This window comes from Corvus hawaiiensis, chromosome 11 (assembly GCF_020740725.1).
Source record: "Corvus hawaiiensis isolate bCorHaw1 chromosome 11, bCorHaw1.pri.cur, whole genome shotgun sequence".
In the NCBI taxonomy this organism is placed as follows: domain Eukaryota; kingdom Metazoa; phylum Chordata; class Aves; order Passeriformes; family Corvidae; genus Corvus; species Corvus hawaiiensis.
In genome coordinates this window covers 12,127,301-12,150,861 of record NC_063223.1, presented here as the reverse complement: position 1 = coordinate 12,150,861, position 23,561 = coordinate 12,127,301, and the positions used below count along the sequence as shown (strand labels likewise).

Sequence of the window (23,561 nt, the reverse complement as noted above, 5' to 3'; positions counted from 1 at the left end):
CCCGCCCCGTCGTCGCCGCCGCCGCCGCCGCCTTCCCCGTCTCCTCCGTCCTCGCTGCCGCCGCCGCCACCCGGTGCCGCTGCCCGACGGTGCCGTGGCGAAAGTGCGGTTGCTAAGGGCGGCGCGGCGCTTTACCCAGCGGCCGCCCCGCGCCAGGCGCCGCCGCAGCTCCATTGTTGGGGCCGGCCCGGGCCCGCCGCCGCCGCCGCCGCCGCCGCCGCCCATGGAGCCGCCCGCCCGCTGAGCGCGGCCCCGCGCCGGGGAGCGCCGCCGCAGGGAGGGAGCGGGCAGCGGGGAGCCAGGGCAGGGCGGCCGGGGCCCGGGGAGGGGGCGGCGGGGCGGGGGGCCCGGCCCGGCCCGGCCTCGGCCCCCCGCGGCCCCGCCATGGGCGTAGACTTCGACGTGAAGACCTTCTGCCACAACCTGCGGGCCACCAAGCCGCCCTACGAGTGCCCGGTGGGCACCTGCCGCAAGATCTACAAGAGCTACAGCGGGATCGAGTACCACCTGTACCACTATGACCACGACAACCCGCCCCCGCCCCAGCACACCCCCCTGCGCAAGCACAAGAAGAAGGGGCGCCAGGCCCGCGCCGCCAACAAGCAGTCGCCCAGCCCCTCCGAGACCTCCCAGTCGCCCGGCCGAGAGGTGATGACCTACGCCCAGGCCCAGCGCATGGTGGAGGTGGACCTGCATGGCCGCGTCCACCGCATCAGCATCTTCGATAATCTCGACGTGGTGTCCGAGGACGAGGATGTTCCCGAGGAGGTGCCCGAGAATGGAAGCAATAAGGAGAACACGGAGACGCAGAGCGTCCCGCCCAAATCTGGGAAGCACAAGAACAAGGAGAAGCGCAAGGATTCCAACCACCATCACCACAACGCCTCGGCCAGCACTACCCCGAAGCTGCCCGAGGTGGTGTACCGAGAGCTGGAGCAGGACACCCCTGACGCCCCGCCTCGTCCCACCTCGTACTACAGGTATTGTCCGTGCCAGGGTGCAACGAGACTCCTAGGCTCATGCCCTGGGTTTGGAGGCGGAATTTGCCACACTTTGTTCAAGTGGCTTGCCCGTGGCTCCTGGAAATGGCCTCTGTCTGCCTCTCCCAGGAACAGAGCTGGCTGTTCCATAGCTTCAGGCTCCTGGGGCTCTGCCTGGTGTCACATCACAGTTCTGAGGGTTCTGTGCATCTACAGAGCTCTCAGTTGCTGCTTAGGTCATTGCCAGTAGTTTGACTGCTCTGCTCTTTCCTTGCTGGATCAGCACATAAAATTGAAACAAAACCCAAATGTGTCCTTTTGCCTCTCTTTCTGCTCTTTGGAGGTATGCCAGGATAGTTTCAGAGCCCTGCAGCACCAGTACCTGTAGGATCTGTCTGTGGGCGTAATTCTTAATGGTTATCCTACACTACTCTCTGAGAGATTTGGTGGGTGCAGTAGCCCCAATTAATACCTCAGGCAGGAATTAACAGAGCCCCCCTGGTTAATTAACCAGAATTAATGAAACATGGTGCCTTCATGCATGGTTGTCTTGGTTGTGAGGCTGCTGCCTCCAGAGCACTGGCACTTGCTGGCTGGCACATGCAGGCCCCCTCCTTGCACTGAAGAGTCTCCAAGGTCTGACCTTGCTCCTTAGACCAGTGTTGTTTTGTCTCCAAGCTGCTGCTGTGCTACTGTGCTAGTTAGGGTGCAGCAGCACCTCCCACTTCTGCACATTCCTGCCTTGTCCCTGTTTCTTTATTTTGACTTACTGCTGGAAATGCTGGAGCATTTGAACATTCCCTCAGCCACAGATCCTGGAGTTGGGGCTCAGCAGCTCCAACCATGTCAAACATGCCCTTACTTTCCCATGCTGTCCTTCCAGGTACATCGAGAAGTCAGCAGAGGAGCTGGATGAGGAGGTGGAGTACGACATGGATGAGGAGGATTACATCTGGCTGGACATCATGAATGAGAGGCGGAAGAACGAAGGCGTGAGCCCTATTCCCCAGGAGATCTTTGAGTACCTGATGGACCGGCTAGAGAAGGAGTCCTACTTTGAGAGCCACAACAAGGGGGACCCAAACGCCTTGGTGGATGAGGATGCCGTCTGCTGCATCTGCAACGATGGGGAGTGTCAGAACAGCAACGTCATCCTCTTCTGCGACATGTGCAACCTGGCTGTGCACCAGGAGTGCTATGGGGTGCCCTACATCCCTGAGGGACAGTGGCTCTGCAGACGGTGCCTGCAGTCACCCTCGCGCGCTGTGGACTGTGCCCTCTGTCCAAACAAGGGGGGGGCCTTCAAGCAGACGGACGATGGGCGCTGGGCACACGTGGTCTGTGCCCTCTGGATCCCGGAGGTGTGCTTTGCCAACACCGTCTTCCTAGAACCCATCGACAGCATCGAGCACATCCCGCCCGCACGCTGGAAGCTGACCTGTTACATTTGCAAGCAGCGCGGCTCTGGGGCTTGCATCCAGTGTCACAAAGCCAACTGCTACACCGCCTTCCATGTCACCTGTGCCCAGCAGGCCGGGCTGTACATGAAGATGGAGCCCGTCCGGGAGACGGGTGCCAATGGTACCTCCTTCAGTGTGCGCAAAACTGCCTACTGCGACATCCACACACCGCCAGGTTCTGTGCGCAGGCTTCCCGCCCTCTCCCACAGTGAGGGAGAAGAGGAGGATGAGGAGGAAGAGGAGGAGGGGAAGGGCTGGAGTTCTGAGAAAGTCAAAAAAGCAAAGGCCAAGTCTAGGATCAAGATGAAGAAGGCACGGAAGATCCTGGCAGAGAAACGAGCTGCAGCGCCTGTGGTTTCCGTGCCCTGCATCCCTCCCCACAGGTACGACCTGCCACCCTCCCTGGACTGGGGAGAAATTTCTCCTTTCCTCCATGCTTTGTGTCCTGCTTTCCGTGTGGGCATTATCCTATTCCTCTCCGTTGCTTTTTGCACAGGTACTTCTCACTTTGTTGTCACAGAGGGCTATGGTGGTTTCCTCTGGGAGTCCTGCAAAGAGGCAGGGCCATGTGCTGCCCTTCAAAAGTTTCTGGGCCCTCAGCAGGGCAGGAAATAGCTGCTGTTAGTATAACAGTAGAAAATGAACTTGGCCGGATGCGTCAGGAAGCAGCTGGAGGTTCCCAGCACTACTTTCCTGTTGTGCTGACCTCAGGCACTGGAGTAAATGAGGCGGGGAGGAGGGAATTGCTCTCCTTTCTGCCGAGGTCTGTTCTCTCCTGAGGCTGTGTCAGGCTAAAGACAGAAGTATGGGAGCGATTCAGGCCTGGCAAACGGGCTAATCCCGGGTTATTTTGGCTCTGGAGTAGAGAGGTCTGGGGTTGGGATCCCTGTGCTCTGCTGAGCAGAGCTCATCCATCCCAGCAGCCACGTACCCCTTGCTGGGCTTCCTCAGTGTTCTCTGCCAGGCGCAGCAGCAGCTGCTCCTTCTCGGTGCTGCCTGTTGGAGCGGGGCTGGGCGGCCACGGGAGCTGAAAGCTGTCTGTGAGGAGGGGTGGCTGGAGAGCACCAGGACTCCTGCCTGCCAAGGAGCACGGCGATCCTAAGGCTGACTCCCCAGCATGAGGCCTCACAAGGGGTTGTGTTTCTGTCACATTCCAAACCTGTGGTTTCATGGGAAGATGCAAACACCCTTTAGTTACAGGTGCAACTGCTTTGTGCCTTGCTCTTGTTAGATTGTTGGGCTGGCATGCAAATCCCACAACAAGAGCACCTAAGAGCCTTGCCAGAATTTGTCAGTGTAGTTTATAAGTCTGGATGTCCTCAGCAGCGTGTAAAGGGCATAAGGGCATCCTAGGATGCTTTTGGATCTCATTGTCACTCTGCAGCAGATGACACCCAGTTGAAGCACAGGTTGGGCATGGAAGCATTTGCCTTTGTGGTGGTGAGCCACCAATCCTGAGCTGCTGAGCTCTCCTCCTTCCTGTGGCAGGAGCTGTGCTGGGGCTGTGACCACAGGACACTGTCAGGACCCTCAAGACTATCTCCTGTGCAGTTGGAAGGGAGCACATGGAAGCCACTACCCTCTGGGCAGCGTTCTGGTGACTTGGGGAGGCAGGTCTCTGCCACAAGGCTGCAGGCTTTTCGCCACAGTCTGTGTCCCAAACTTATGTTTTTGCTCACTCAGGGCTTGCTCCATAGCAAGAGCCTCTTTTCTTAATGTGTGGACGTGTTGGCAGGCAATTTGTAGGGTCTTGCTGCTATCGTGCTCACAGCGAAACCCACACTGAGCTAGAAGCTGTTAACCTCTCCCCAGGCCTTCCTGTTGGGATTAATTATTCTTCAAGGGCTGTTGCCAGATTGCCACGTCTTCCTGTGGGAGCTGTGCTTGGCCAGTGATGGCACATGAAGCTGCTGTGCCAATCCTCTTCAGCTGAGACTGATGCAGGTTGGGTCATCCTCTGGGAAGAGCTGTCCCTGGGAGGTGGGGAGATGCTGAGGGTTTGTCCCTTTGGCTCTCTGCTAGCAGGGCATCTCTGTCCAACTCTACTGAGCAAGGCTAAACTGCTCCTCCAGACTATCTGTTGTTGTAGGAAGTAAACAATCCCTTTTGTGATGTTTTGGGCTGTTTAGGATAGTCTTGGATGGGACCTCTGTTGTATTCATGCCTCCTGCTCCCTCCTCGTGCTTTGCCAGGGCTTGAGTTTCTCTGGTAACATTTGGCCAGACCCTCTGTCACAGCAAGTGGCCCTCAGCCCGGTAAATAATGGTTTTGGGGTAGTAGCACCTTAACACTCCTGGTCTCAGGGACCATGGGAGCTGTTAAAGGTCCAGCCCCCAGGGTGGCTGTCTTGCACCCCATCCTGCCCCAGGCTTTGCCCGAAAGTTGACAGGAAGTAGAAAGGACAAGTCTCTTATGGAGGGGCAAGGCTGCACATTTCCTGGCATCCTCTGTTGTGCTTACCCTTTGTGGCTTGGTGTTACAGAAAGTCCTGCCACGGAAAGGGTGCTCTCTGCCTGAGGAGCTTCTCAGCTCCTCTTGGGTGGCCTTGCTGCTACATGTCCCTAGCCAGGGCTTCTCCTACAGCAGCCAGACTTGTCTCATTGATGCACTCTGTGGTTCCTCTGCTTTCCTCAGGCTCAGTAAGATTACAAACCGTTTAACCATCCAGAGGAAGAGCCAGTTCATGCAGAGGCTGCACAGCTACTGGACTCTGAAGAGACAGTCCCGCAATGGTGTCCCCCTGCTCCGCCGCCTTCAGACACACTTGCAGTCACAGAGAAACTGCGACCAGGTAAGGTCTGCTTGTTGGGGGGCTGCAGGGAACCCTGGCTGTATGTGTGCTTCCTGTGCCTTTGGAGCTGTGGGCTTGGAGCCTTTGCTGCATGCAATGCCTCCAGGTGCAAGATGGGGATCAGGGGTATGAGCTTTCAGATGAGGAAAGGGCAGCCCCAGCTGCTTTTGCTGCTTCACCTTCTCCTCTGCTCTCAGTGTTCAGAGAATTGCCAGGCAACAACGGCACTGGCAGGCTGCCATGCTGAAGGTAGTTCCTTTCTTGTGCCTGCATTTAGCCAGTGGTGGTGGCAAACCTGTCAGAAATGGCTTTAGTATGAGGCCGCTGTGTCAGGAAGTGCTCAGAGAGATGGCTGGGGATCTCCAGAAACAGTCTGGAACAAACCAAGGCCTCGCTTCCAGTTTCTGATACTGCTCCAGGAGTGCTCCCTCCGGGTGCTGCTTCCAGCCCACAGTCTGCCTCAGCCCACAGTCAGCACTTCACAGATGTGAAGTCTGGTGCCAGAGAGGAAGATTTTTCTTCTGGCTCCCCATCTGAGCTCTAAATCTTTCTTTCTGAGCCCTTTGATGACTGTGACTGGGCAGGGGTTTCTCCTGCCTTTGTCTACTCTTACTTATTTTTGCTGGAGAAGAGTTGAGACTGTTTCTGCTCAGTTTTGGCTATGGCAGGATAAAAGGTTTAATTTTTTTGGTGCTCCAGAAATGAAAGCAACCAGAGCTGGGATTCCCTTTTTGCCCTGTTGCACTTTGTCAGAGCTGTGAGCAGCAGCACCGACCTCTTGGGCAGCTACAGGCAGTCGGTCATGTTAGGAGGAGTATTTCCAGAGGCTCAGGATGTCCACCTCCTGACATCCTAAGGGCTTGGTGACCAAGGGGCAGGTATTTAGCTCTCACCAGAGGTCAGATTGGTCTTGAATCACCTGCCTAGGTTACAAGAAAAGAGCTGTGACCTTCGCTGGACCAGCTGGTCAGGCATGCTGGTTCCCTTTGCCAGGGAAGAGCCCCAGCACAGAGTCAGGAAGGCAGAGATGGGAGCACATCTTCTGTCAGCTCATGGCCTCTGATGTTCCCACAGAGAGACACTGAGGATAAGAACTGGGCCCTGAAGGAACAGCTGAAGTCATGGCAGCGCCTGCGCCATGACCTCGAGCGTGCGCGCTTGCTGGTGGAGCTGATACGCAAGCGGGAGAAGCTCAAGAGAGAGACGGTAACGATTGCCCCTCCTTGGGGAGCCGCTGGGGTGGGCATCAGCAGGGGCTCCATAGAGTGCTGTAGGTGTGTCGGGTCCCCTTGTGCTGCGCCCTGCTCCAATGGCTCTGAGCAAAGATGGCTGCTCCGTGAGGCGCAGGTGGGACGCAGAGGTGCTGGAGCTGGTGTTACACCTCTGCTCCCCAGAAACGGGGGTGAGGGGCAGTCACTGCCCCTGCAAGGAGAGGAGAGGGGTTGCTGTCCTGCAGGGCTGCTGCTCCCTGGGGACAGTCCCCACTGCCTGGCTGGGGCCAGGGGCTCAGCCCCCGCTCTGTTCCTTTGTTTCAGATCAAAGTGCAGCAGGTGGCACTGGAAATGCAGCTGACCCCCTTCCTCATCCTCCTCCGAAAGACGCTTGAGCAGCTGCAGGAAAAAGACACGGGCAACATCTTCAGTGAGCCGGTCCCTCTGTCTGAGGTAACAGAAATCTACGAAGTAAGAACCCCCTCCCCCAGATTTCTACTTCACTCAAACTTGTCCCTTGCTCCTGCCAAGGGCTGCCCAGGGTGTGCTCTGGTCCAGAAGATCCCTGAGCAGCTGCTGCTGGCTCACACATCCCAGCATCACTCACTCACTTGAGGGGGGTGGGCAGCAATGCCCCTCCTGGATAAGCCGAATGCAGAACAGCTGAGCTGGTGACAGCTGGGAGCACAGCACTTGGCCCTTCCTTTGCATGTGTTACTTGTGACATCCCAGGGTTTGTGAGCAGTTGGGGATTCCCACTGGGAAAGGCAAAGTGCCAGCCCTTAGCAGTTGGCATGCTCTTACCCGTCTTCTTCTGAAGGCTTCTGCTAGGTGACTGACTGAGCAGGGACACAGGGATGTCAGACTGCCACTGCTGCAGGTAGGAGAGAGAATTCCTGAGACTGTCATGGAGTCCCTGCCTGGGAATATGGGCAAAGTCCACATGGTCTCTGCAAGGTTCTGGCAGCAGGTCAGCATGGAGGCATCTTAGCAGATGGGGAGGAAGGCTGCACCATCTCACCTGCAGCCAGTGCTGCCACCTGGATGGCTCTGTTTTACCTTTCTGCACTCACCCTCACCCCTGGGGCTGCACTTGCAGCTCCCTCTCCAGGGAATAACCTGTAGCATACTGGATCCCAGCTGCCTGCAGGCAGAAGTTGAGGATAGGATGCTGGCGTGTGTGCTGGAGCTGTAAAATGCTTCGGAGCACGTATCCGCTCTAGCAGGTTGAGCACAGCACATGGGCTTCCTAGTCCGGAGGCGTTGCTGTTCCTCAAGCTGCAAAAGCAGACGGCATTCCCCGATGTGCATTTGGGCAGAGCACAGGGAGCGATACCTGATTCCTCTAACAACTGTTTTCTTGGAGCAGGTACTGCTAACTGTGGCTCCTGGGCTCTTAGCTCTGGCTCTTTCCTCATGCAGGTCCCAGACTACCTGGATCACATCAAGAAGCCGATGGATTTTCAGACAATGAAACAAAATCTGGAAGCCTATCGCTATCTGAATTTTGATGACTTTGAGGAGGATTTCAACCTGATTATTAACAACTGTTTGAAATACAATGCCAAAGACACAATCTTCTACCGGGCAGCCATCCGTCTGCGGGAGCAGGGAGGTGCCGTGCTCCGGCAGGCTCGCCGGCAGGCAGAGAAGATGGGCATTGACTTTGAGACAGGCATGCACTTCCCCCACTGTGTAACAGTGGAAGAGGCTCAGATCCAAGACATTGATGATGGTGGGTACTCGTTCCCTGTCCTGGGGTACAAGGGCTACTCAGAGGTAAAGTCTGGGCAGAGTCAAGGCACCCAAGAGTCTGACCTGCCTCCTCTGGGAGGTTAAGTCTAATGCTGGGCTGTGTGTCCCCACTCCCTGGAGAGCTGCTGATTTTGTTAGCCAGGTACCTATCAGCCCCATTAGGTTGGTTCTAGGCAGTGATTTGTCTGTGTGTCCTTTCTTTCCTGTTGTGTCCTTGTTCCAGACAATGTGAATGCTGGTATTCTCCACACTGCTGATCAGCCTGCTTTCCCCAGTGGTCCCAACTGGCTGACTTCCCACAGGGGTCCTTCTCTTGGTCTTTTAGGATAACTTCCCTAAAGGGTTCACAGGTGTTTGATGCCATGTCAGCTCCTTCTTCCCTGCAGGGAACCTGGAGTGCCTCGTGCCCTTTCAGGTAGAGGAGCTCCAATGAGTTCCTGATTTCTTTCATGCATCTGCTCCTCTTTGTTTCCCCAGAAGATGTGCGGCTGCTGCTCTCGGAGAATCAGAAGCACCTGCCCTTGGAGGAGCAGCTAAAGATCCTGCTGGAGCGGCTGGATGAGGTCAACGCTGGCAAGCAGAGCATAGGACGGTCCCGCCGGGCCAAGATGATCAAGAAGGAGATCACAGTCCTACGGCGGAAGCTCGCACACCCACGGGACCTGGGCCGGGATGGGCTGGAGCGGCACAGCTCCTCTGCCAGGGGAGTCCTGCAGTCCCACAACCCCTGTGAGAAGGACCTGCAGACGGACAGTGCTGCGGAGGAGAGCAGCAGCCAGGAGACTGGCAAAGGTAATGCTCTCTCCAGAACTGCCAGTCTGGGGAGCCATGGAGAGCTGCCTCTGGACAGGACTGGCTGGGGAGAGGCTGCCCTGACAGGTGCCTCCTGAGGCAGAAGGACTGTGTGGGCAGCTCTCCACACACACCTCGCTCTTCACCCCTCCATAGGAACGGGGCAGGTGGCCTCTTGTGGGACAGTCCCTTATTGTGCATTCCCCTGCGGGGCTCCTCACTTCCTGTAGTGCCTCCGATAGGGGCAGATGCAGAGTATGATATCTGTGCTTCCCCAGGCTCCCTCCCAGCATGCTCACTGGATAGTTTGTGTAGTGAGCTGTGCCAGCCAAGCAGGGGGGATTGGATGAAGGAGGCCATGTCCTGTGTCTGGAACAGCCACAGCCTGGTGTGTGTTTGGCCCTGGGGAGGGTTGGTAGGTCACTGGTGTTCACAGCTGCGGTCAGCACTCACCTGGTGAACTCAATCTCCTTGTCAGTCGAGGAACTGGATGTTGTTCCAGAGACTGACAGTTCCAGCTGTGTGACGTGGGGCATGAGGTGGATCGTTTCCTCCTGCCAGGCCCTGCCAGCTCGGCCATGTTACCTGGTTTTTAGTGGCATCATGGAGCAGGCTGCCTTCGGTTTTCCTTCCTGCCTGAGGGCATGGGAGGGAGTTGCAACAGCACTGACTGCTGAGCTCCAAACGTTTTCCCAGGGCTGAGAGTCAAACAGGCCATCTGCCAGCTCCCTGGATGGAGATGCTGAGCTGGGCTCTTGTGAGGAGCACAGCAAAAGCTTCAGGCAGAGCTGCTATGAGTTACTGGGGGTTTACCACCTCTGCATCCCAGTTCTGTCCCCTAATCACTGGGAAAAGCAGGTTCTTCTGCAGTCAGGGATGATCATCTGAAATAATGTTCCCAAGAAATGAAGCTGTTTCTTGACACTACTGCCATGCAGTCCCTGCCATCAGGGCTGCAGCTGACACCTCCTTTCTCTTCCAGGTCTAGGTCCCAATTCTTCTTCTACCCCAGCACATGAAGTTGGCAGGAGGACCTCTGTTCTCTTCTCCAAGAAGAACCCTAAAACTGCAGGCCCTCCAAAACGTCCAGGACGCCCCCCAAAGAATCGAGACAGCCAGATCACTCCTGGGCATGGGAACAGCCCCATTGGGCCCCCCCAGCTGCCAATAATGGGGTCCTCCCAGCGGCAGAGGAAGAGAGGGCGAAGCCCACGCCCCAGCTCCAGCTCGGACAGTGACAGTGACAAGTCCACAGAGGACACCACCATGGGTGGGTGCAGCTGGGCAGCTGTGGCCCCACTGGCAGCGTGTGGCAGGCTCTGGTGCAGTGGTAATGCTCTTTGTTGGGGTGTTTTTCAGACCTGCCAGCCAACGGTTTCAGCAGTGGGAACCAGCCCGTGAAGAAGAGCTTCCTCGTGTACCGCAACGACTGCAATCTTCCCCGGAGCAGCTCCGACTCGGAGTCCAGCAGCAGCAGCAGCAGCAGTGCTGCCTCAGACCGCACCAGGTACTGTCCCTGGCCCAGCTCTGCTGACAACGGTGCTGCCCAGGCTGGTAGTGGGCAGCTCTCAGCCTTGAGTTGCTGGACGAGGTCTCTGGGGGTCCCTGTCTTGTTCATCCTCCTGCAGCCGGGCTGCTAATCTCTAGAAATGTGTGGGGTTTGTGCCTTTTTTAATGTAAAACCTAAAGGTATGAGCGTGTGGCAAAGAGCTAATAGGAAGCATAAACTGGGGAATCCCCTCTTTGCACAGCAGCTGCTCTGTCATTGGTCCTTCCAGCAGCCAGCACTAGCAGGTTCCTGCCTATGCCTCTAATTTGGATCAGGGCACATCTTCTGGTCCTCCCAGGTGAAACTGGGTGAGGGTCTGGCTTGCACCCTGGCAATAGCACCATCCCACCTTTCTGCCTGCTACCCCTGCCAAGTCCTTCCCAGTGCTGAGGCCAGCAGTTGGAGACCACAAGCCCTGGTGTCCCACCAGCCTGGCCCTCTGGAAAGCAGTTTCTGGAAGCTTAACATGACTCCTGCTGATGGCTCTGCTCCCTGTCTCTGCAGCACAACGCCCTCCAAGCAGGGCAGAGGGAAACCCTCCTTTTCCCGAGTGAACTTCCCAGAGGACAGCAGTGAGGACACATCAGGGACGGAGAATGAGTCCTACTCCGTGGGCACGGGACGAGGTGTGGGGCACGGGAGTAAGTACTATGGCTGTGCAGCCTTGTGCCTGTCTGGCACCATCACCTGGGGGGACACAGCTGACTCCCCTCTCCTCCTGTACAGTGGTGCGTAAGGGTATGGGGCGTGGCGCAGGGTGGCTGTCTGAGGATGAGGATTCCTCCCTGGATGCCCTGGACCTGGTGTGGGCCAAGTGCCGGGGTTACCCCTCCTACCCAGCGTTGGTGAGTACTGCCCATCATCGGGGCCTCTGAAATCCATGTCCCCTCCCTGGAGACTGGCTCTTGGGGTCCCTGTTCTCCTCTCAGCCCTCCCCTGCTCTTTTGGCAGATCATTGACCCCAAGATGCCGCGGGAAGGCATGTTCCACCATGGCGTCCCCATCCCCGTGCCCCCCTTGGAGGTGCTGAAGCTGGGGGAGCAGATGACTCAGGAAGCACGCGAGCACCTCTACCTTGTCCTGTTCTTCGACAACAAGCGCACTTGGTAAGGCCAGGTTGCCGAGGGCTTTGGGGGGGGGGGTCCCTGGAGACGATTGTAACCCTCAAATGAGGTGGCCCCCTGCTCTCTGCAGGCAGTGGTTGCCCCGGACAAAGCTGGTGCCTCTGGGGGTGAACCAGGACCTGGACAAAGAGAAGATGCTGGAGGGCCGCAAGTCCAACATCCGGAAGTCGGTGCAGATCGCCTACCACCGCGCCATGCAGCACCGCAACAAGGTGCAGGGCGAACAGAGCAGCGACTCCAGTGAGAGCGACTGAGCCGGTGCCCGCCAGCCGCTCCCCTGCCGAATCTCAGGGCAAACGGGGCTCGGTGACCCCCCACCCCGTGCAGCTGGCCTGCACCCACGGGGGGCCAGGGGACCGGGAGGGGTGGGGCCGGTCCCCCGTGCCCCCCCCACTCTCCCATTCCCGGTGCCCGCTCCCCCCCCCAGCCTGCCGCTCCCCGGGATGCTGTTCTGGCCGCCGCCGTGCCCCAGGGCGGCCCCCCGCGCCCCGCACTCCCGTGCTGCCCCCCCCCCCCGGGCCCAGCCCCTGGCCGGCCCCGCGCTCGGACGTTGTTTGTATTTATTTTGAAGGAAGAAAAATCTATTGATTCTTAGAAAATAAACCTCCGCTGCGGAGCCGCGGCCGCTGCGGGCGGGGAGGGAGCGGGAGCGGGGCGGACACGCGTGGCGGCGCTGGCCGCGCTTCCGGCTGCGAGCGGAAGCTGGGGTGGGGAGCGGCGGGGCCGGGGGCGGGGGCACGGGCTGGGGTGCTGTGGGGAGGTGTGGGGCCGGGCGGGGGCTGTGGGGCAGCCGGGGCATAGCACCGGGCGGTGCCCTGACTCCGCCGCCCTCGCGGGCAGGGGCGCGCAGTCGCTCCCCGACCCCCATGAAGCTGCGGGACGCCCCGTCCGCCTGCCCGTCCCTGTGGCGCTGCCTGCCGTGCCCACCGGCCGAGCTGCGCCTGGACCTGGTGCTCTCCTCGGGACAGAGCTTCCGGTGAGCCAGCCAGGGGTCTCGGGCATCCCCCGGCCCTGCCCGGCGCGTCCGAGCCGGCCCCGATCCCCCCGTGTGCGGCAGGTGGTGGGAGAGCAGCCCGGGGGCCTGGACGGGTGTGCTGGGGGGGCGCGTCTGGACACTGCGGCAGGACGGGGACCGGCTCTGGTATACGGTGTACGGCGAGGAGGATGAGCACGAGGAGGAGCAGCAGGGTGGGTGTCCCGCCAAAGCAGCGAAGCTGGACGCCGCAGAGACGGACCGGATCCTGCGCGACTACTTCCAGCTGGACGTGGGGCTGTCGGCCCTGTACCGTGCCTGGGGGGCGGCCGATCCCCTGTTCCGCAAGGTGGCCAATGACTTCCCAGGTGAGGCGGCCCCTCGGAGGTACACGGGATGGCCGTAGCACCTGCCCGGCGTTTCCTCACTGCATCCTCCATGCAGGGGTGCGGGTGCTGCGGCAGGACCCCGTCGAGTGCCTCTTCTCCTTCATCTGCACCTCCAACAACCACATTTCCCGCATCACTGCCATGATCGAGCGCCTCTGCCAGGCCTTCGGCCGCCGCCTCTGCTGCCTCGATTCCCGACCCTTCCACGCCTTCCCATCCCTCTCGGCACTCACAGGTCCACCACCACCCCGTTGCTGCTGCTGTCATCTTGCCATGGCCTCGCCTGCGTGCGCTCACGTCCCTCTGCTGTGCCCCCGCAGGCGCTGATGCCGAGGCCCGGCTGCGGGCGCTGGGCTTTGGGTACCGGGCCAAGTTCGTCAGCGGGAGTGCACGGGCCATCGCCGAAGGGCTCGGCACCGAGGGGCTGTGCCAGCTCCGCACCGAGCCCTATGCCGAGGCCCGGAGGGTGCTGTGTGCCCTGCCTGGCGTAGGTGCCAAGGTGGGTGCCAGGATGAGGGTGGGACAGGGAGCAGAGACCAGCACTGGGGGCTGACTGGGTACTGCTGGTGGCAGGTGGCCGACTGTGTCTGCCTGTTGTCCCTGGACAAGGCGGAGGCGGTGCCGGTGGACACCCATGTCTGGCACATTGCGCGGCAGCGCTATGGCGTGGCACTGGGCGGCAAGAGCCTGACCCCCCGGGCCTACCAGGAGATCGGTGAGGGCAGGGCTGGACTCTGACATGGGACCCTCAGGGGTGGTGGATGGTGCCAGTGTCCCCCACACTGGTGTTCACCTCTCCCCGCAGGTGACTTCTTCCGGGGCCTGTGGGGCCCTCGTGCCGGCTGGGCACAGGCAGTGAGTACCCCCCCTTCCTGGCACCCTTGCCCCCCACCCCAGCCATGCCCACCCCATCATCTCTCCCCACTCCAGGTCCTGTTCTGTGCCGATCTCCGCAAGGGCCAAAACCAGCCAGCAGCCAGCATCGGGCCTGGGAGAGCTGAGGCTGGGAGAGCTATGGGGATGGGCCCCTCTAGGGACACTCCAGGAAGAACAGTGACTTGAGTGGGACATGGCACCTGCTGCCAGCCTGGGATAGAAGGGTGTGGGCAGCTGCCTGTTGCCTGCCCACTGTGTGCATGGGGGAAGCTGCTGCCCTGGGCAGTGAGGCTGGGTGGGTCAGGGCTGTGTCCAGCTCCCTCAGTGCAGAGCTGAGCCAAGCACCTTTGGCCTCTTGCCTTTATTACAAGCAATAAAATAGAAACATCCATTTGGAAAATTGTCCTTGAACATGCTGGGGTTGGGGGTGTGGGACAGTGCCAGGCCAGGTGTGGAGGGAGGGAGGGGGTGTGGGAAGGGGCCCAGGACACAGCCCCAAGCTGGGGGGCTCTGTGGGGTACTCGTGCCCCAATGCAGAACTCTGCTGTGAGGCTGCAGTGAGGGGTAGCCCCGCATACCCAGGGCAAGCCGAGCACGGTGCCTCCACACTGTCTCCCCTGGTCCTGCACTGCAGAGCCCCCCACCCCACACAGGGCCCGTGGGGGGCTGGACCCCCCTGGGCCCCCTTGGATGCAGCTACATGGGGCCATGCTCAGTCTGGTGGGAGATGCTGAGCTCTGCCTGTGGGTGGGCGCCCACACTCTGACCCTGCAGGGAGGAGCAGGGTGAGATCCTGGTGGCAGCCCCGAGGGGTGTGGGATGGGGATAGGGGGCTCAGAGCTCACCATTGCTGGTCCCCCTGACCAGCCGCTCTCCAGGGCTGGTGGGAGTCATCTGCCCAGGGACGTCCTGGCTGTTTCCCAGCTGCAGCTTTCTCATGTGTCTCACCACCGCTGTGGCGTTGAAAGCTTGCTACCAACCCCACAGTGTCTGTCAGGGGTGCCTGAGGGGCTGCTGCACCCCCTAACACCCGCCAGCACCCCACACTCACCTTCCACTTGCTCTTTGCGAAGTTCTTCTGGATCTGTTCACTCACTGACTGGTGGATATTCTTGTCCAGGGCTGTGTCCCCGGCAATCCTGGAGCAAGACAGGGGTCAGCAGGGGCCTCCCTACCCCATGACTGCTGTGGGCTGAGCTGGAGACAGGGACAGACAGTGAAAGGTCTTCCCCTTACCAGGGATGCTGCAGGGCTTGCTCACAGGTGAAGCGCTTGCCAGGGTCCTTCTCCATTAGGTGCTGGATAAAGTCCTTGGCTGGGACAGAGCATGGAGCAGCTCTGAGTGCCTGTGTCCACCATTCCTCCGGGTACTGTGAAGCTGTGCCAGGCTCACAGGCCCCACTGCCCTGGTGGTTCCAGCTCACCTGAGTCTGAGATATCATCCCAGTAGGGTGAGTCGAACTCGTACTCAGCCCGCAGGATCTGCTCAAAGAGCTTGGCATCGTTCTCATCATAGAAAGGGGGGTAGCCGCAGAGCCTAGGGGGCAGTGGGGAGGGGGCTGCTGGTCCCATGCAGCCCCAAGGTGCCAGGCCCCCAGGAGGGGAAGAGAGTGGGAGGGGGGATACATACAGGATGTAGGCGATGACTCCAATGGACCAGCAATCCACTGCTTTGCTGTAGGGCTTCTGTGCCAGCACCTCAGGGGCTGGGGGGGATGGCAGCGGTGAGGGGGGACCCCAACCTGTGGGGGGACCCCAACCCCACACCTAGGATGGTGGCAGCCCATGGCAGGCACTCACCCACATAGCCAGGGGTGCCACAGGCTGTGGACATGACACTGCCACAGCCCTCGATCTTCGACAGCCCAAAGTCACTGATCATGATCTTGGAGTCCTCATCCATGCTGTAATAGAGCAGGTTCTCGGGCTGCGAGGAGAGGAGGGTACAGGGAGGGGTGACTGGGGTCTCCTCCTGCCGCCACCACCATGTGCTGTGTGTGTCCCTCCTCAACTGCTCACCTTCAGGTCACGGTGGACGATACCCATGTCATGCAGGTATTTGACAGCATCGAGGATCTGCCGGATCAGGGTGCTGGCATCCCGCTCGGTGTAGAAGCCCTTCTCCACAATGCGATCAAAGAGTTCCCCCCCGGAGACCCTGCGGGGATGGGCAGCACCCGTCAGCATGCCCCCCCCAGCCCCTCTGGAGCCCCCCAATGTCACTCACAGCTGCATGATGAGGTAGAGGTGGGTGCCACTCTCGTAGATGTCATCCAAGGCCACGATATTGGGGTGCTTGATCCTGCAGGGGGAGGCACAGGGGGGTGAGAGGGCACCCAACTGCCCCCACCTCAGCCCCCATGGGACAGGGAGCAGCCAGGCTCTGCACCGCAGGTCATCACACACCACTGGCTATTTTGGGCACTGGCAATAACATGCGGCAATGAGTGCTGGCAGTGGGGGGCTGTGCCAGATGTGGGGGGGCACAGAGTGGGACCCCCACCCTGGTGCTGGGACAGCCCCTACTTGTGGAGGACGGCAATCTCATTCTCAATGCTGGTCTCCTTTCCCTCCAGTGCCTTCTTGGCAATGCACTTGATGGCCACGAGCTTCCGCGTCGCCTTCTCCTCTGCCAGGACCACCTCGGAGAAGGCCCCCCTGGGGGGGGTGAGGGATGAGCAGGGCAAGGGGGCCACCAGCTGGAGCTGCCAATGCCACCCTGCCATGATTGTCATGGCGACAGGCAGAAAGTCCAGCTATTTATAGGAGAAAAGCAAGCAGGAGCAGTCCGCTGGGATGGCCGAACATGGACCCTGCCAGCAATAGGATGCCTGGCACCCTCCGCCCTCCCTGTGTGGCTGCACCATCCCCATATCAGGCAGGATAAGGCTGTGGTGTTGCTGAGGTCGAGCTATGCTGGGGCTGAGCCCCCGTGTGGGCTGTGGCAGCCCTGTGCTGTGCCATGCTGTAGCACCCAGGGCCACCCAGGAGCCAGCCAGAGCTGTTGGCAGTGCCCAGGTGGGGAAATGACAGGAGTGACAGGCAGTGTGTTTGCGCTGCGCTGGGCCCTAAGCCTCAACATAATTAACCTGCTAATCTAGCCTAAGAGCCTTACGGTGCCGTGGGCACCGCTGGGAACCCCTCTGCCAGCCAGAGGACCACCCCCAGGCACCCTCAAGCACGGCACCGGGAACCAGCCAGCACCAGAGGGAGGTGGCACCTGTGCCCCACAGCATGTCCCCTCATATGCCAGTCCCACCCTGGGCCAGGATTTGAGCTGGTTCCATATGGCAGGGTGGGCAAAGCCTGAGGGGCCAGACCCATCACCACGAGTGGGTTGTCACTGGTGTGCCACCCCAGTCTGCAACTCACGTGCCCAGGACATCTCGGAAATCATAGATCCTCTGAATATCCTCGGTCCTCTTCTTCCAGCTGAGCCCATCCTGCCCCAGCGGCATGGTGCCCTATGGGGCCACCCACTCCCACCTGTGACACAAGTGGGGACAGCTTGCCAGCGTGCTGGGATGGCATGGGGACACACGGGATGACAGGGTGCTATGGGGAGGTAGTTGTCATCCTGGGGTGATGGGAACAAGCTGTGTCGACGCAGGAGTTTTGGCGTAGGTTGCCCCACTGGGGAAACATGCTGGGACCCTCCCGATGCCCGCCCATGGGGCGGGTGCGGGGCGGGCAGGCAGCGGGAGGGCCCCAGACACACGCGTGGGTGCACGGGGGAATCCCCACCGCCATTCCCCACGCCCGCCAGCTGGCACAGCCGCGCCGGGAGGGACACGCGTGGGAGCAGAGCTGCGTGGCGCGGGTGATGCGCGGCTCCGCCGCCGCTACTCGGTGTCACGCGTGGGCACGGTCTCCGCGCGTGGGCACGCCGCCCCCGCCCCGCCCCGCCCTTACCGACGGCCCCGGCCCCGGGCCCAGCGGCGGAGCAGCGGCGACTCCTCCCGGCGCGGCGCCGCCGGACAGCGCTGACGTCACGGCGGGGGGCGGGCAGCGCGCGGCGCCGCCAATGGGAGGGGGCGGCTCGGCCGCGGTGGGAAGGAGGGGGACACGCGTGACCGCGGGCGCGCGTGGACACGCGGGAAAGGCGCGGAGAGGGCGACACGCGCGGCGCGGCCACACCCACACGCTCCCCCCGCGCGCCTGTTGCGGGGATGCGAGGGCGTTCCTTGCGTAGATGCCGGACAGACCCAGCCCCGCCACTCTTCGCCCTCCTCCCCAGACTGAGCCCAGCACCAGCAGGACCCACCCCCACAGCCGGGCAGGGCCGTCCCCATGATGTCCCCACACCATCACCTGCACACGGCTACCTTTATTGCCCGTGCTCGCGGCAATAGAAACCACCGGTACATGGAGAGCTCGGCCACGCACCCACCGGGCCTCCCACCCCTCCAGCCCCTTCTCCTCCCCACTCCCCCCAGTCCACCCGTGGGGTCTGGGATCTCCCCCTGCCCCACATCACAGAGAGGGACAGGGGACCGTGGGAACTGCACCGCCACAGCCACCACATCTGGCCCCTGCAGTGACCTGGCTGATGTCACCCGAGTAACGGGGAGTGCGGGGGAAACATGGGAGTGGAAGCCACCAGCCGGGGTCGGGGTGCTCATGGGAGGGACCTCTGCAACTCCACGGGGTGCCCAGCTTGGGTCAGTGACAGCCCCGCACAGGGAGGGGACAGCAGCTGGGCTCCTTCATCTGAGTGGGGAGGCCGAGCAAACTCAGGGCATGGGGGAGGCTGTGCCAGTTCCGCCCAGTGGTGGCTGGGCTCAGGCAGGGCAGCCCCCTGCAGGTGAGGTCCACACCGAGTGGGGGGTCCTTGGTCCCCGCTACCCATCCAGCAGCTTGAGGATGCTCTCCCGCTCCTTCAAGGTCTTCCAGGCCTGGTCCTTCTCCTTTTTGGTGGGTGTGCGCTTCTTCTGCCGGGCAGCCATGATCTTGCGGAATGCGTCCATCACCTCGTTGTCAGCCATGCGGACACGCTGCCGCAGCTCCTGCCGGTGCAGCTCCTCCTTGGCCAGCCTGGGGGGCACAGGGGGGTGTGAGGCCCTGCTGGGCAGCCCCCTGCCTGCACCCGTCCCTGCCCGCTCGCTCTTACCGCAGCAGCTCGTGCTTCTTGGTGCGGTTGTGGGCGCTGAGCGCCTTCAGCTCTGCCTGCCTCTTGCGCAGCTCAGCCAACACCTCGTCCTCCGAGTCCTCGGCCGGACGGTCCTCTGACTCCAGCAGGCCCTGGGCCACCAACTCCTCCTTGATCCGCCCCTCCAGTGACTTGGTGTGGGGGACACTGCCAGGGTGGAGAGTGGCTGCTGCCCACCACACGCCCTTTGCTCCCTGTGACTCACAGTGGCAGGGAGCCAGCAGCGTGCTCGGTGCACCCACGGGCAGTGCTGAGCTCCGGGCTCGCCTGAGCTTCTCACCTGAAGGGCTTGTTCTGGCTGCGGGGAGATGTGCCAGCACCGTCAGCTCCTGAGTCCTTGCCAGTGATCTCAGGGATCGGGGAGTCCTCAACAGGGGATATGATGTTCTCCTAGCAAAGGGAGCACAAGGGAAGGGTTACAGTGCTGGGTCTTGGCAGCAATGGCCCACAGTGCCAGGCCATCATGGCGTGGCCCCATCGGAGCCCCTCACCTCCACAAGGGCCTGCAGGAGACGCTGTGTCAGGGGACCAAAGGGACACCCGTCCTCTGGCTGCTCGTGCTGGGCTTCTGACTTCTTCAGGAGGGCATCAACGTCTGGGAGGAAAAAAGCAACCCCAAAGGCACAGAGGTGAGCAGTGGGGCAGGGCAGTCTCAGACTTTCTTGGGCCTGGCTCCACTGGGCACAAGCACTCCCAGCCCCTCTGGGCAAAGGCAGGGGTGGGATGGGGGCACCTTTAGTGTCCAGCTCAGTCAGCGGCCCCAGGACACCCTTCTTCTTGTCGGCAGCAGCTGCTGCCCGGGCTCCATCCTTCTGCTCCTCCAGCAGGTCCTCTTGTGCCCAGCGCTGGGAGTAATGCTTCCCCAGCGGTGGAATCTGCAAGAGCAAGGCTCAGCACAGTTCCTGGAGCCTCTGCCTTGCCTTCCACCTCCCCAGTGCCATGGCAACATCCCAGGCATGAATGCTCATTGTGAAGTGCCAGAGAGGATAGGGAGAGAGGGCAGAGGAAGGGGCTCAGGAGCTTTTCACCTTGTAATGTTCAGCCTCATCCTCCGGTGGCTTGAGCAGCTCCTCCAGGACTCTGACCTCCTCATTGGTGAGATCGGCACAGTACGGCTCCACCGATGCCCAGAACCTGTGAAGACAGATGAACTGTGAGGGGGAGCTGCAGGGGAGCACGTGGAAGGTGACACATGTCCCCTTTCCCCCTGTGGCACCTCTTCTCTCGGGCTAGAAGCAGCCCTTGTGCCAGGTGCTCCAAGGAAGGACAAAGATGATCCCAACGCCCCCCAACACCCACACACCTGTTCGGAGCATCATTTTTGGGGATGCGGGGCACATCAATGGGATCATCCTGGAACTCATATTCCTGGATCTTGGGCTGCAGGTTCTTGGACTTGGGCCTGCCAGGCCCAGGCCCAGTCCCATGGCCCCCTTTGCCCTCCAGCTTCTGCTTCTTTGGCTTCCCATGTTTGACAGATGTGCCCACATCGTGGTCCTTGCTCAGCTTCAGGAACCGCCGGTCGCCCTTCTTATCCTGCCAGTCCGTCAGGATCTGGAAGAGAGTGATGCCTCATAAGGTCCTGTGCCCAGTGCTGGGCAGGGGCAGGCCAGAGGCAGCCCCTTGGTAGGAAGGAGCCAGACAGAGAGCCTGTCCCTGACCCAACGTGGTCCCAGCACCTGCGTCTCGGCCTCCAGGACGCGGAGGCGGCGGCTGGCAGAAGACAGCAGCGTCTCCAGTTCCAGCTGCAGCGTGTCCAGCTCCTCGATGCCGATGCCATCGTCCTCCGAGCGGGCCAGCACGGCCGTGTACCGGGGGCACACCTTCACGTGGTCCACCGACTTGAAGTCATGGAACTGCAGCGGGCAGTCCTTCAGCTCGCTCATGGCGGTGGGGACCGGGCACCGAGTGGGCTCTGGGGGACCGACGGGCGCACGGAGGAGCCGGGGACAGGGGAAGTCGGGAGGGAAGGGAGTGGAGTGGGGAGCTACGGAGGGTGGCGGGGCATCGGGGCTCTGTGGAACCCGGGGTGGGAGATCACCGGAGCGCTGAGGGAAACGTGGGGAGAATCACAGGGGCGCTGAGGGAACAAGGCGGGGGGGATCACCGGGGCGCCGAGGAACCCGGCGGGGGGATCACCGAGGGGAACCGGAGGGAGATCACCGGGGCGCTGCGGGGACCCGGGGGGGGATCACGGGTCGCTGCGGGGACGAGGCGGGGCCGGCCCCGGGGCGCAGCGGAGGCCGCGGGGCCGGGTCTGGGCCGGGCGCCCCTTCCGGCCCCGCGGGGGCCCCGCCTCCCCCTTCCCATTGGCCGCGCCGCGCCCCGCGCCGCCGCTCATTGGCCCAGCCCGCCCTCCATCTCCCTTCCCTAATATGGAAGCGCTGACAGGCGCCTACCAAGCGCGGCAGGCCGCGGGGGGAGCTGCGCGAACTCTCGCCGCCGCCACCCGGCTCCGTGCCGCGGGGGGGCCGGGCCGCAGGGCGGGAGCCTTCCGCCGCCCCCCCCCCGCCGCAGTGGGAGGTGCCGCGCATCCCGGAAGAGGTGATCAGCCACTTCCGCCTGCCGGGACCGGAGCGCCGCCGCCACCATGGTAGGGCGGGGGGCGCCCGGTGAGGGGCGGTGGCAGCGGGGAGGCTGGGGAGGGTCGGAACCGGGACCAGCGGAGTGGGCCGAGCTGGGGGGGCTGCGGGCTGCTGGTCGGGGGCTGGGTCAGGGGGCGAGGCCCGAGCCCCGGGCTCCGGTCGGGGGTCTGACGCCGCCGCCGTGTCCCCGCAGACTGCCACGCTGCGCCCGTACCTGAACGCGGTGCGCGCCACGCTGCAGGCCGCGCTGTGCCTGGAGAACTTCTCCTCGCAGGTGGTGGAGCGGCACAACAAACCCGAGGTGGAAGTCAGGTACGGGGGCGGGAGGGGACCAGGGGAACCCTGCGGAGTCCTGGCTGCCCGCCCTGGGGGCCGCTGGCCCGTTCCTGCCTTTCGCTGGGCACCCCGCTAGCCCTTAGGCACGGGGTCGCTGCCGGCAGGGAGCAGGGGACGTGCGGGGAGGAGGAAGGGGATGTAGCTTGGGACCGAGGGAGTGTCTGCCCCGAGGAGTAACATCTTCGGAAGGCGGGAGCATCCTGTAGCAAGGTCCCCACATCCCCGTGATCCCTGCGGCTCCCCTTCCCTGTTTCCCACCGGTAAATGCTTCCCTCTGAGTCACTCCTGCCCTCTCTCTGTCCACAGGAGCAGCAAAGAGCTGCTATTGCAGCCGGTGATCATCAGCAGGAACGAGAAGGAGAAGGTCCTCATTGAGGGCTCCATTAACTCTGTGCGCGTCAGCATCGCAGTGAAGCAGGTGAGGGGGGGGTTTGGGCAGGGGCCTGGCAGCTCAGCCTGTGGGGAAGCCTCACTTCCCTTTTCTCTCTCCAGGCTGACGAGATTGAGAAGATCTTGTGCCACAAATTTATGCGCTTCATGATGATGAGGGCTGAGAACTTCTTTATCCTGCGCAGGAAGCCCGTGGAGGTGAGATGACAGGGAGGGGACAAAGCAACTCCTGACTCTGCTCCTGGCACTGGGAGGATGTCCAGTGTAGAACTGGGATGTGAGGTTGCATGGGCAGCGGTTTGGGTGCTAAACCCTAAGGTGTTTCTCTCTTGGGCAGGGCTATGACATCAGCTTCTTGATCACGAACTTCCACACGGAGCAGATGTACAAGCACAAGCTGGTGGACTTTGTCATCCATTTCATGGAGGAGATTGACAAGGAAATCAGTGAGATGAAGCTCTCTGTCAATGCCAGGGCTCGCATCGTGGCAGAGGAGTTCCTTAAGAATGTGAGACTCTGAAATGGGAGGAGGGGTCTCTGATTCTGGGAGTGGGGTGTTGGGCTCAAAGCCAGTGTGGCCCTTGTGCCCAGAGCCCCCCTGTCCCATTAGTGAGGACAGGGTGATATCCCACACAATGAACCTCTTGGAGACAGGGAGGAGAAGATGCCAAAGGTCCTTGTATCCCCTTTGCTCATGAAGTGCCACCTTTTAAGACCCCCAGAGCTTGCTCAGTGGCAGCAGCAGCCTTGGGGGATGAGACCCTTTTGGTGGGTGCCGAGATGGTCGTGCAGTGCGTGGGGGAGGCAGCAGGAGAAGCTGAGCATGGATCCCTGTGAGCAGTGGCCACCCTCAGCCTCCATTCTGGGTGCCAGGACAGTGGTGAGGGCTTTCAGAGCACTGCAAGCAGGGACTAACAGCTGTGTGTTTTCTCTCCAGTTTTAGGCCGTGGTGCAGGACCCCGTGGCTCCCCTGTGCTTGTGCCTGCTGGGCACTGTGCCTGTGCCTGCTCCGGTTCCTCGAGGACCACCGGGCGGGGCCGGGCCCTGCCTGCCCCTCTCTGGGCCGGGCGGGAGCAGCCCCCGCTTGCGGCAGCACGGCCCCGGCTGCTGCCCCTGTCTCGTCTTGTTTTTTAAATGGTCTTGTTTGCTGTATCCACTGCCTCAGTTTCCTCCCTCCTGCCACTCTTGGCCACACTGGGGA

General features: G+C 61.4%; 5 protein-coding genes across 13 annotated transcripts; 3 read left to right on the top strand and 2 right to left on the bottom strand.

Annotated features, from left to right (window-relative positions):
• The first annotated feature begins 335 nt into the window (after positions 1-335).
• Positions 336-12,278, top strand: BRPF1 (bromodomain and PHD finger containing 1). Of its 5 annotated transcripts, none has more exons than XM_048315762.1 (13): positions 336-980; positions 1,864-2,823; positions 5,075-5,231; positions 6,306-6,437; positions 6,767-6,895; positions 7,865-8,177; positions 8,678-8,989; positions 9,972-10,259; positions 10,349-10,496; positions 11,043-11,179; positions 11,265-11,383; positions 11,490-11,644; positions 11,733-12,278. In XM_048315762.1, the coding sequence occupies exons 1-13, from the start codon at positions 385-387 to the stop codon at positions 11,914-11,916; spliced, it is 3,630 nt and encodes a 1,209-aa protein (XP_048171719.1). In that variant the 5' UTR covers positions 336-384; the 3' UTR covers positions 11,917-12,278. The 5 variants fall into 5 exon arrangements, with proteins under 5 accessions (XP_048171719.1, XP_048171718.1, XP_048171716.1 ...); XM_048315761.1 differs by having other exon boundaries at positions 8,675-8,989; XM_048315759.1 differs by having other exon boundaries at positions 6,767-6,913.
• Positions 12,279-12,426: 148 nt separating this feature from the next.
• OGG1 (8-oxoguanine DNA glycosylase) lies at positions 12,427-14,291 on the top strand. 4 transcript variants are annotated; one of them, XM_048315831.1, is made up of 7 exons: positions 12,428-12,638; positions 12,720-13,003; positions 13,080-13,259; positions 13,345-13,523; positions 13,598-13,739; positions 13,830-13,879; positions 13,955-14,291. In XM_048315831.1, the coding sequence occupies exons 1-7, from the start codon at positions 12,529-12,531 to the stop codon at positions 14,084-14,086; spliced, it is 1,077 nt and encodes a 358-aa protein (XP_048171788.1). In that variant the 5' UTR covers positions 12,428-12,528; the 3' UTR covers positions 14,087-14,291. The 4 variants fall into 4 exon arrangements, with proteins under 4 accessions (XP_048171787.1, XP_048171790.1, XP_048171786.1 ...); XM_048315830.1 differs by having other exon boundaries at positions 12,427-12,638; positions 13,634-13,739; positions 13,830-14,291; XM_048315833.1 differs by lacking the exon at positions 13,830-13,879 and having other exon boundaries at positions 12,427-12,638.
• On the bottom strand, positions 14,247-17,899 carry CAMK1 (calcium/calmodulin dependent protein kinase I). 2 transcript variants are annotated; one of them, XM_048315834.1, is made up of 12 exons: positions 17,813-17,899; positions 17,273-17,386; positions 16,427-16,558; positions 16,128-16,202; positions 15,920-16,058; positions 15,701-15,827; positions 15,531-15,606; positions 15,325-15,437; positions 15,137-15,215; positions 14,952-15,039; positions 14,746-14,872; positions 14,247-14,668 (listed from the first exon to the last, which is right to left on the bottom strand). In XM_048315834.1, the coding sequence occupies exons 2-12, from the start codon at positions 17,356-17,358 to the stop codon at positions 14,613-14,615; spliced, it is 1,098 nt and encodes a 365-aa protein (XP_048171791.1). In that variant the 5' UTR covers positions 17,359-17,386; positions 17,813-17,899; the 3' UTR covers positions 14,247-14,612. The 2 variants fall into 2 exon arrangements, with proteins under 2 accessions (XP_048171791.1, XP_048171792.1); XM_048315835.1 differs by lacking the exon at positions 16,427-16,558.
• Positions 17,900-18,207: 308 nt separating this feature from the next.
• TADA3 (transcriptional adaptor 3) lies at positions 18,208-21,314 on the bottom strand. Its single transcript, XM_048315828.1, has 8 exons — positions 20,729-21,314; positions 20,353-20,603; positions 20,078-20,183; positions 19,783-19,924; positions 19,541-19,644; positions 19,330-19,439; positions 19,011-19,196; positions 18,208-18,934 (listed from the first exon to the last, which is right to left on the bottom strand). The coding sequence occupies exons 1-8, from the start codon at positions 20,933-20,935 to the stop codon at positions 18,742-18,744; spliced, it is 1,299 nt and encodes a 432-aa protein (XP_048171785.1). The 5' UTR covers positions 20,936-21,314; the 3' UTR covers positions 18,208-18,741.
• A 217-nt stretch (positions 21,315-21,531) lies between these two features.
• Positions 21,532-23,512, top strand: ARPC4 (actin related protein 2/3 complex subunit 4). The gene is made up of 6 exons (XM_048315911.1): positions 21,532-21,642; positions 21,828-21,946; positions 22,277-22,388; positions 22,463-22,558; positions 22,698-22,868; positions 23,298-23,512. The coding sequence occupies exons 1-6, from the start codon at positions 21,640-21,642 to the stop codon at positions 23,301-23,303; spliced, it is 507 nt and encodes a 168-aa protein (XP_048171868.1). The 5' UTR covers positions 21,532-21,639; the 3' UTR covers positions 23,304-23,512.
• The last annotated feature ends 49 nt before the right edge of the window (positions 23,513-23,561 follow it).

Bases quoted from the DNA above. Each gene is read 5' to 3' on its own strand.
- OGG1 (XM_048315829.1), top strand. From the start codon at position 12,529: ATGAAGCTGCGGGACGCCCCGTCCGCCTGCCCGTCCCTGTGGCGCTGC. The intron at 13,004-13,079 runs GTGAGGCGGCCC...TCCTCCATGCAG, and splicing joins GGTGGCCAATGACTTCCCAG to GGGTGCGGGTGCTGCGGCAG. The intron at 13,260-13,344 runs GTCCACCACCAC...GTGCCCCCGCAG, and splicing joins ATCCCTCTCGGCACTCACAG to GCGCTGATGCCGAGGCCCGG.
- BRPF1 (XM_048315758.1), top strand. From the start codon at position 385: ATGGGCGTAGACTTCGACGTGAAGACCTTCTGCCACAACCTGCGGGCC. The intron at 2,824-5,074 runs GTACGACCTGCC...TGCTTTCCTCAG, and splicing joins CCCTGCATCCCTCCCCACAG to GCTCAGTAAGATTACAAACC. The intron at 6,914-7,864 runs GTAAGAACCCCC...TTCCTCATGCAG, and splicing joins AGGTAACAGAAATCTACGAA to GTCCCAGACTACCTGGATCA.
- ARPC4 (XM_048315911.1), top strand. The intron at 21,947-22,276 runs GTACGGGGGCGG...CTCTGTCCACAG, and splicing joins AAACCCGAGGTGGAAGTCAG to GAGCAGCAAAGAGCTGCTAT. The intron at 22,389-22,462 runs GTGAGGGGGGGG...TTCTCTCTCCAG, and splicing joins TCAGCATCGCAGTGAAGCAG to GCTGACGAGATTGAGAAGAT.
- CAMK1 (XM_048315834.1), bottom strand. From the start codon at position 17,358: ATGCCGCTGGGGCAGGATGGGCTCAGCTGGAAGAAGAGGACCGAGGAT. The intron at 16,559-17,272 runs GTGAGTTGCAGA...CACCCCCCCCAG, and splicing joins TTCCGAGATGTCCTGGGCAC to GGGGGCCTTCTCCGAGGTGG. The intron at 16,059-16,127 runs GTGAGTGACATT...CCATCCCCGCAG, and splicing joins CTCTACCTCATCATGCAGCT to GGTCTCCGGGGGGGAACTCT.
- TADA3 (XM_048315828.1), bottom strand. From the start codon at position 20,935: ATGAGCGAGCTGAAGGACTGCCCGCTGCAGTTCCATGACTTCAAGTCG. The intron at 19,925-20,077 runs GTGAAAAGCTCC...TTGCTCTTGCAG, and splicing joins ATGAGGCTGAACATTACAAG to ATTCCACCGCTGGGGAAGCA. The intron at 19,197-19,329 runs GTGAGAAGCTCA...CCACCCTGGCAG, and splicing joins AGCCAGAACAAGCCCTTCAG to TGTCCCCCACACCAAGTCAC.